Source organism: Suricata suricatta, chromosome 2, assembly GCF_006229205.1.
Source record: "Suricata suricatta isolate VVHF042 chromosome 2, meerkat_22Aug2017_6uvM2_HiC, whole genome shotgun sequence".
NCBI lineage: Eukaryota > Metazoa > Chordata > Mammalia > Carnivora > Herpestidae > Suricata > Suricata suricatta.
In genome coordinates this window covers 172,876,598-172,885,854 of record NC_043701.1, presented here as the reverse complement: position 1 = coordinate 172,885,854, position 9,257 = coordinate 172,876,598, and the positions used below count along the sequence as shown (strand labels likewise).

Sequence of the window (9,257 nt, the reverse complement as noted above, 5' to 3'; positions counted from 1 at the left end):
TGAGCGCACAATGGCCAGAGAGAAGGCAGAGGCCAGGAGGGTGCTGGCCTGTGGAGATCTAGGCCTGCCCGTGTGAGGATGTGGGAGTGGGCCAGGGAGAGGAAGTAGGGGCCGTGACCTCGCTTTCAGACCCCTTCCCGGGCGCCCACCCTCAGCGCACCTCCTCCCCACGCTCCTCCTCTGGGATTTCACTGCTCAGAGGAAGCGCCCAGGCCACCACCCACCTGCGCCAGGTGCCGCCCACACGCCAGGGCCACGCTTTGGGGTAACAATTATGTTATATACGCGCCCTCAAAGTTTAGATGTCGTCCGTTCATACCTCCTTGGGCGGAAGAACCCTCAGATAGGTTACTTAGCTTCTCAGCCTTATTTTTCACACCTCTATCAATGGGGGACTCAAATGGGAACTAACCCTTAGGGCAGCAGTGAGGATTTAACAAGAATATAGTCCTGGGTGGGCCGTGTCAGAGCAGGTGTTCTGTAAACGTCTGGGTGTGTTTAAAATTCTCATCACTGCCTGTCCTGGGGGCGAAGGCATCACTTGTGAGAGATGAACAGGCTTGGCATTGTAACCAGATGCCCAGTGGAGGGCACCCAGGCCCCCCTGGAAAGAGGGCAGGGGTCTGTCTGGGGAGGCAGTGTCCCATAAACATGCGGGGGCCATGCCCCCACCCCACCCTCTGCTCGCCCATCTTGGACTCTCTGCCAACTTTTGGGGACTTCTGAGCCCTTCCAGCCAGAACTTATTCTAATTCTTCGTTGTTTAGCAGCATCCTTGGCCTCTAACTCACTAGATACCAGTAGTACCTTGTACCCCAGTTGAGATAACCAAAAATGTCTCCAGACATTTGGTGGTGGGGGACAGTAGAAATCAGCACTGCAACCTCTTCCACCTTCGCCCCCAGGACAGGCAGAGATAGAACCTAGGCCAGATCTTCCAGGACATGACTCTGGGGCTGGGGGTGCGTCTTCTCTTCCCTTTTCTGAGGTTCAAGAGCTTCACGTGGGGGCCTCTGGGTCTCATGTTTATATTTCTATCCTCATGACAGGTGTTGGCCACAGTGCGTGTGCAGTTCATGATTGCTGGTGGATGGATGGATGGATGGATGGATGGATGGATAGAAGGTTGGGTGGATGGAGGAGGTCCCAGGAGGGGAGACCCTGGGGGGTGATGGTCCACATACCTGCTCTCTAAGTTTGTGTAAAAGGTGAATGCCCCTGGGCATTAGGCCATTGGTGTTATCTGCTGGCTCTGTGTGAAGATGGTGGTGCTGCCTCTTTTTCCCAACCCCCTGGCAGGGGCATTCCACTCCCAGGGACTCTAGCACACATGGATAGAGTGCGCTCTCGAGGCAGGGACATTTGATTACATAATTTCATTCCCTCTTCCCTTCATTAACAGAGCGAAATCATGGAGTCTTCCAAGATCTTCATGAGACAGCTGCCAGTCACCTCAGGCTACAGTGGTAAGTGGTGACGTGTGCTGCCAATGTGCCCGGCAGGAGAACGTGGTCCTGGTCACTGCCCCTGCCTTGGTTCACTGTCCATGTCTTTCTGGTCAATTGGGCCAGTACAGACACTTTAGCATCTTTAGGACACTTGTGGAAAGCACTCCTTTGCTGAAGATGGCTGATAACTGGGTTCTGACGAATGGAGAGATAGAACCTAGGCCAGATCTCCCAGGACATGGCCTGGTGGACAGGAAGCACGGAATGTCCCTTGAGTGCATTTGGACCAAAATAACACAATGCTGTGGGGACAGACACCATGAATAAGCTGAGGCCCTGTAGTTTTCCCCAAGTTGAGTTTTCTCAAGTCTTGCACAAGGGCTGTTCTTAAGGTTCCATTCCTTCCTGTGTCCCCCAGAGGGAGAGTGGCCAAGTGACCTGGTTTGTCTAGAATGATCCTAGTTTTAGCACTGAAAGTCCTGTGTCACAGGAAGGCCCTAAGTCCTCGGCAAACAGGGACAGTTGGTCATTCCACCTAAAGGTGCTCCTCCTCAGGCTTCTGGGCTACTGGGGGCTTCCTAAGTCACGTCCCTGTGACAAATGCAGTGGTCCTCATAGGCTCCCAGCTCTCACAGATAGGTGTTCTGAGGAGAGGAGGTGCACGGGGAATATTCCATGGCTGCCCAGACTCACCGCTTATCCCACTGGCTGGCTAAGGGAACAGGTTTTGAATTCTAACAAACTGAGGTTTCAGTTCCTGCGTGGCCATTGTGTGTGTGACTGTGAGAATTATTTTCTGCGGTAAGTGTAAGTGTTTATTAAATGGGCGTATTAATTTCTTAGGGCTCTGTTTATTTATTTTTTTTAATTTTTAATATATTATTTATTTTTGAGACATAGAGACAGAGACAGAGTGTGAGTTGGTAAGGGAGAGAGAGAGAGAGAGGGAGACATGGAATCTGAAGCAGCTCTAGGCTCTGAGCTGTCAGCACAGAGCGGATGCAGGGGTCAAACTCATGAACCATGAGATCATGACCTTAGCCGAAGTTGGACGCTCAACCGACTAAGCCACCCAGGCGCCCCTCTTAGGGCTCTGTTTAAAACAACAGATATTTGTTCTCTCACAGCTCTGGAGGCTAGCCGTCTGAAATCCAGGTTTGGTTGGGCCCTGCTCTCTCCGAATCCTCCAGAGGAGGGTACTTCTTTGCTTCCAGTTTCTGGTGGCCCCCAGCTCTTCCTTGGCTTGTAGTTCGGCCCCAATCTTGGCCCCCATGTCCACACTGCCCTGCATCTCAGTGTCTCTTTCTCAACAGCCCCCCCCCTTCTCTTATAATGGAGTAATTTCGACAAGTATCCTCAGAAGCTAAAGTGTCTATACTGGCTAAGTCAGCTGGCCAGACGTAGACAGTGGGCTCAGGCAGAGACGGTTGGATTTAGGGCCTATCCTCAGCCTAGGATAAGCTCATTTCCCAATCCTTCATGACGGCTGCAAAGAGCCTATTGCCAGGTAAGGTCCCATTCACAGGCTCCAGGACACAGCTATTTGGGAGACACAATTCTACACAGGATAATGGTAGATATCTCACCAGGTTGTTGTGAGGAGGGGGAAGGAGCCAGTACACGCAAGCTACTTAAGATGTCCAGGCCCTTAGTAAGACTCCGAGAGGGTAGCTTGTGGCCCCCATGTGTGTGCACATGTATAAGCTCATAAAATCTCTGCAGGGCAGGCAAGGACCTCGTGGCAGGGCCCCTCGGTTTCCATGGTCTCCCCTACCACCACACTGGGGTATCTTTTAATTACCCCAGGGTTGGGGACGCTGGCTGGTGGGTGGAGAACTTCAAGATCAGTTTAGAAATTAGATTCTTCCAGGAGCAGCTTCTCACAGGACGTAGGAGGCAGGATTTCTGCTTTTAACTCTGCGGTCGGGTTTTCTTTAGGGACAAAGGCAAAATGTCCGGGCTTCAGGAACAAGCGAGGGGTATTTATTTATCTATCTATCTAGCCATTTAAAACCAAATTCTTAACCAGTTTTCCCTCATCTGTTCTTTAAAAGAGAGAGAGAGTTTTACTGTGACAATATTATAGTCCCTAGGATTCAGCATCTAGTTTAAATAAATACTTGTGTTTTACCCATACTAATAGTAATGATTACATGTTATTTTGTGGGAAATGGTGAAAAATTGTTCTGGGTGGGCCTTCCAGATAATGAATTTACCTTTTTGTGTGTGTGTAATAGGTCTCAGCTTTTAATAGACCCGCAATTTCCCCCGATGGTCCGATAAAAAAAGATCCCAAATTGCATTTGGGACATGTCAAGGAAAATACGCTTTCTCTCTAAAAAGATGAAATAATTTCAATTACTTCTCAGACTATCATTTTGGCCCATTAAATGCTTTCCCCATTTGCTGTTCAGACTGACATTGGGGGCTTTGCTATCAAAGTATATTACTGCCATCGTCTTTGTGGAAAAGGGCCTTCCCTCCCCAGCTCTGAGGCCATTTTGTGTGTGTGTGTGTGTGTGTGTGTGTGTGTGTGTGTGGCCTTGGGAGGGCCCAGCATGGTGCAAACCACAGCCCCGCTTGTGTTAATGGCCTTTGGCCAAGAGAGAAATGCCAAGCTGGGGGGCTGAGGTGCTGGGGAGGTTCCGCAGGTTCTGATTGCTTCGCTGAAGGCTGTGGTTCGGGGCTTTTGCAGGCTTCGTGCCCTACCTTAGCTGCCAGGCATCCACCAGCAAGGACGACGTGTCCCACTGCCTGACACTCTTCCAGGAGAGCACACAGCGATATAAAAGCCAGCTGGAGGAACTGCGCTGCTCGGTGGCCACTGCGCGGAAACTGAAACCCGTCTGCTCGGAAGACACAGTCCTTCGGGCCCTGCACCAGTACAACCGGCAGTACCACCCGCTGACTTTGGGTACCGGTTCCCGAAACCAGCCCCCTTCCCCCACCCTGGGCACAGGGCAGGGCCCGGCAGGCCCCCTGGGTCGCCACAGGGGGCCATGGAATCCAACACCCGTTCCAAATCCCCAGGCAGTGGTGCAGGATGGAAAGGCTTGGTCTCCTAAAATAAGAAACATTTATGGCGGCCGGGGGTGGGGGGGGGGGAGGGTGGTGCTTGGGAAGCGGGAGAGGGACATGGTCCTGGTCAGGCAAGAGGATGCTGGGAACTGAGACCCCCAGCAAGTCACTATGAACTTTTGGACCTCACCTGCCATCTCAGTTTTAGTTGCCTTCTCTGTGCTGGGCACCATTTTATGGACCGCTGCATCAGTGCTATGATTCTGATACTATTATTCCCATTTTATTTTATTTAAAAAAATTTTTTAATGTTTATTTATTTTTGAGAGACACAGAGACAGAGCGTGAGCAAAGGCAGAGAGATAGGGAGACAACATAGAATCCGAAGCAGCTCCAGGCTCCTAGCTGTTAGCACAGAACCTGACGTGGGACTTGAACTCACAGACTGTGAGATCATGACCTGAGCTGAAGTCAGACGGTAAACCGACTGAGCCATCCAGGTGCCCCTATTATTCCCATTTTAGAGTGGGGGGAAGTGAGTCTGCAGAGGTGGTGGGGACCCTTGTCTGAGGTCAGACCTCCATGCGAACCCAGCTCTTCCAAGTACTAGCGGGGTAGGAAGGGGTTGGCCCGGAAGAATAACCACAAAAGCAGTGACGGAAGCAACTGACGATGCGGTTATGTAATGCTAATCACAGAGGTGATTTGCCCTAGACCATTTTTAAGGTCTAAAGGCTTATCGGAAAGTAACAGATTCCAGAATTGCCTTTATTATTGTTACTTTAGTTGTTTGGGGTGCTGATTCACATGTTGGCTGTGCTCTGAAGTTTTCCAAGCCATAACAAAGAACATCTGCCTTCAGCGTTTAGGCTTTAGCCCAGTTCTGTGACTGTTTGCTGAGTGACGTAGGGTACTTCGCTTCCCCTCTCTGGGCTACAGTTCCTTCACCCAGTGCAGGGAAGGATGGACTAGATACTCCCTCTGGTGCTTTCTAGCTCTGAGGTTCTGGGACTCGGTGGCCTAATTCTGTTCTGACAGCAACCAGAAGAGGCAGGTGGACCATTCTCTTTCATCTCACAAATGTGAAGTTGCCCAGGGTCAGCCAGCCAGAGTCATTTGTGACCAGAAGGCAGGGTCCTGGTGCTGACGGGCTCCCTTCTGACCTGGTTGCTTCTCCGGATTCCTTTATGTAAGCTGCAAAAGAGCGATGTGGGAAGCTCAATTATTAACCCAAGAGAGGAGCAGGGTCTGTTGAAGAGGAAGAACTAGAGAATCAGACAGGTGCAGGTTGGAAGCCTGGCCCTACCACTTCCTTGCCGCGTGACCTTGGCCAAGACGCTCTTAACATCTTTAAGGTCTCAGTGTCTCCCTTTGTAAGGTGTAGGTAATAATGGTGTCAACTCCTTGCAGTTTGTGAGAGGAGGAAATGAAAGAGTACTTGCAAAGCCGCTACCAAGGTGCCTGGTACACAGGATCACCCAACCCGTGATAGCCGCTCTCAGGACGTGTAGGGGCCTCGGGATTCACCTGGGTAGCTGCTGGGGCGCCAGCTCGCAGTGTGGCTTCCCAAAGCCCTCAGGAAGCATGGTATCTTTACAGAATGCAAACACATAAAGAAACCTCTCCAGGAGCCCCCAATCCCTGGCTGGGCTGGCTACCTCCCCAGGGCCAGGGTCACTGAATTAGGCTGCGCCACACGGTACACCGTCATGGCCAGAAACTGCTACAGAGACTTCCTGGACATCACGGAGCAGGCCAGGAAGGCACGGCTGAAGCCATATGAGCAGTAAGTCTGGGTTGGGGCGTAGCTGCAGGTGCCAGGAGCCAGGGCGTGAGCAGATGTTGGGGTGGGGGGTTCCCGGATGCCCCATCCCAGCTCTAGGGGTCCTTTTATGTTTGATTTGTTTTACAGAAGGGGCCTTCAAGGTAGGCAGCTCCCCTCCACTCCTCACCCCACTCAGCATTCTTCAGGAGCCCTGCTTGTGCTCTTGGCTGGTTTGCAGCGGGGAGGCCGGGAGGAAAACCCAACAGAGCCGCGTGTCCTGGCAGCAACCTAAGGCCAAAGGGCACTGAAGGAGGCACGTGGTGTGGTAGCGCCTAGGGCTGCTCTTTGGCCTCAGTTTTCCCTTCTCCAAAACTGAGATATGATAATCCTTTCATCTGAGGCTAAATCATAAGGATTGGAAAGAAACACGCTGTGCTCACACAGGACATGCAGAGATTATAGTTCTTTTTTTTATTATTAAAAAAAAAAAGGAGTAAATCTATTTGACTTTGGTTCTTTAGAATATATGGAGTCGGGTCCACACAACCTCCTGCTCCTTCTCCAAATGTTTTGCAGCACAAAGGGCTGCTGCTAAAATATCCGGAATTTTCTATCCCAGGTAAGGGAAGACCTCCTTCATGCCTTCCTAGTACTTTTAAAAAGGGGATGAAATGCTGGCAGGAGCCTCCCTGCTTAGCTGGGCCATCTGCCTGCAACTGGTTGGGATGGTTTCCCTTTCAGGTAGTAGCTATCCTGCCTGCGGAAGACCCCCGACGGAGGACCCCAGGCCTCCAGTGACGTGTGGCTGTGCCCAGAGATCAAATATGTCCTACAACGGGAAGATTTATCTAGAGCCATTGTCCTCAGCAAAGTATGCAGAAATCTGATGCAGACAGCCTCTCAAGGAGAGCTGAACTTAAAGGGGGCGACTCAAACGTTCACCATTCTTACGTGAGAACCAGGCCCGGACCCTCACCCAACAGGCACTACGGAACTTGCAAAACCTAAGAATCCTTTCGACTGCCACCTGCATCCTGTTTGGCCATAGCATGTCATTAATGATAAAGACCTTTTGTTGCTGTGTGAGATTAAAGAGGATGCTTCTCAGCAGTGTGTGTGGGAAGAAAGAGGGGCTGAGGGTTCGATGGGAAGGGGATTTGCAGGTTAGGTTGATATTAAGAGCCAGGGAGAGACCCATCTCTTCCTTACCTTGAGGGAACCGTGTGCACCTGGATCAGACTCTTACTGAAGCCCTAGTCCAGCCCTCTCACCATCGATCCCAATCAGCCATCTTGAGTCCAGACATGGCAGGACCCACCCATGGCACAGATGCCATGCCCACGATGCCCACCAACCCTGGTGTCCCAGGATCCCAGTCCCCAGGAGACCCCGACTGGCAGACACGAGGTGTATTCGTTTCATAGGGCTACATAGCACTGCCTCAGACAGGCACCATCAGGCAACAGAAGTTTATTGCCTCACAGTTCTGGAAGCTAGAAATCCAAATTCAAGGTGTTAATACGGCCATGCTTCCTCTGCAGCCTTAAGGGAGAATCCTTCCTTGCCTCTTTCCAGCTCCTGGAGGTTTGCTGGCAATCCTTGGCCTTCCTTGGCATGTAACTATAATCTCTGTCCTTACCGTCACACAGTGTCCCTCTGCGTCTCTGTGTCTTCACACGGAGTCTTCTTGAAGGACACCTACAATAAGCCTATTTCCAAAGTCATAGTCTGGGGTGCTGGGGGTTAGGACCTCAGTATATCGTTTTGTGGGGACACAGGTCAACCCATAGCACTGGCTTACGTTCTCTGCCACTAACAGGCACTCTCTCTGACCTCGCATGGCCTCCACTGGCCCTCAGAAGGCATCAAATGCAGCTCCTGGAGCAGCGAGACCACGGTAGGCATCAAAAGGCTCAGAAATGGGCAGAGCTAAAAGATACAGTACTCTACCCTTGGGGGCTTTGCCCAGGGTGGGAATTTTTACCAGGGTTCCCTGGGCAGAAATTGGGTGTCAGATCTTTACCTCTGATGAGTATTAAGAGCTTTCATGAGAAAAAAGTTACATATTTGGTTTTTTTTGAAGCTCCAAGTGTGACTCAGTATTCCCTTCATTTATGTGACAATCCATAGTGGTACCTACCCCCTCATCCAAATGGAAGCCACAGATCTGTATATATCATCTGACGTTTTTTGCAAACAACTTAAAATAACGTTAGTGCTGATCACTACTTTACCATAATGTAGTTATTCAAACTCCATAGCTACCCTCTATATCCTGTTATTCAATCTGTATATAAAGAAACACGTGGTTAGTTCACAAATTTGTCCTAGTTAATATTTCGATCATATTTCATATAATCTCATGTATTTTACTTTCTGCAGTTAAAGATACTCACTGCTTTCCCCGGCCAGCCAGAGGGGCCCTGGCACAGAAATAAATGTTCCCTTGTCCAGGGAAATAAGCAAGGATGTGTACAGGGTGACTGTCATACAAAACAAAACAACAAGCCAAACCCCACAAGACTCGGGATTACAGCATATCCCATTATTAAAAAATAATGTGATAGAGGAATACTGTTATGGACAAATATTTATAATACAGGACATGAAAAACAGGCCATAAAGCTGTATAATAACAGTGACCCACGAGTACACACACACACACACACACACACACGCACACACGCACACTTATGATCTTGTTTTTTACTTAAAAAACAGTTGGGGGAGGGGAGAGGACGCTAACCCGCAATGCTACCAATGGTTATTTGGATGATGACATATCACTAGTTATTTTTATTTTCTTGTGTGCATGCTTTCCAATTTTTCACGGCCAACAGGTATTGTTTTCATAATCAGGAAAAAATGTTATTTTTAAAAATCTTAGGTGTTTTTAATCTTCTGGGGATTGTATGTTTAGAAGAAAAAAAACCATCTCAGTAGAAGGTAGCTGGCATCTTGTTCAAAGGGCTGGAAGAGAATATAGATAGGATTTTTTCCAACTTTCTTAACACCCTGGGACACCA

General features: G+C 49.8%; 1 protein-coding gene across 3 annotated transcripts; it reads left to right on the top strand.

Annotated features, from left to right (window-relative positions):
* The first annotated feature begins 21 nt into the window (after nucleotides 1-21).
* Nucleotides 22-7,341, top strand: C2H10orf82 (chromosome 2 C10orf82 homolog). 3 transcript variants are annotated; one of them, XM_029916964.1, is made up of 6 exons: nucleotides 22-233; nucleotides 1,403-1,466; nucleotides 4,144-4,362; nucleotides 6,066-6,252; nucleotides 6,753-6,850; nucleotides 6,973-7,341. In XM_029916964.1, the coding sequence occupies exons 2-6, from the start codon at nucleotides 1,412-1,414 to the stop codon at nucleotides 7,116-7,118; spliced, it is 705 nt and encodes a 234-aa protein (XP_029772824.1). In that variant the 5' UTR covers nucleotides 22-233; nucleotides 1,403-1,411; the 3' UTR covers nucleotides 7,119-7,341. The 3 variants fall into 3 exon arrangements, with proteins under 3 accessions (XP_029772824.1, XP_029772815.1, XP_029772831.1); XM_029916955.1 differs by having other exon boundaries at nucleotides 22-265; XM_029916971.1 differs by lacking the exons at nucleotides 6,753-6,850; nucleotides 6,973-7,341 and adding an exon at nucleotides 6,379-6,708 and having other exon boundaries at nucleotides 22-265.
* The last annotated feature ends 1,916 nt before the right edge of the window (nucleotides 7,342-9,257 follow it).

Excerpts from the sequence above, each read along its gene's own strand:
- C2H10orf82 (XM_029916964.1), top strand. The coding sequence starts at position 1,412 with ATGGAGTCTTCCAAGATCTTCATGAGACAGCTGCCAGTCACCTCAGGC. Across the intron at positions 4,363-6,065 it reads GTACCACCCGCTGACTTTGG|AATGCAAACACATAAAGAAA; the intron begins GTACCGGTTCCC and ends GTATCTTTACAG. Across the intron at positions 6,253-6,752 it reads CGGCTGAAGCCATATGAGCA|AATATATGGAGTCGGGTCCA; the intron begins GTAAGTCTGGGT and ends TTGGTTCTTTAG.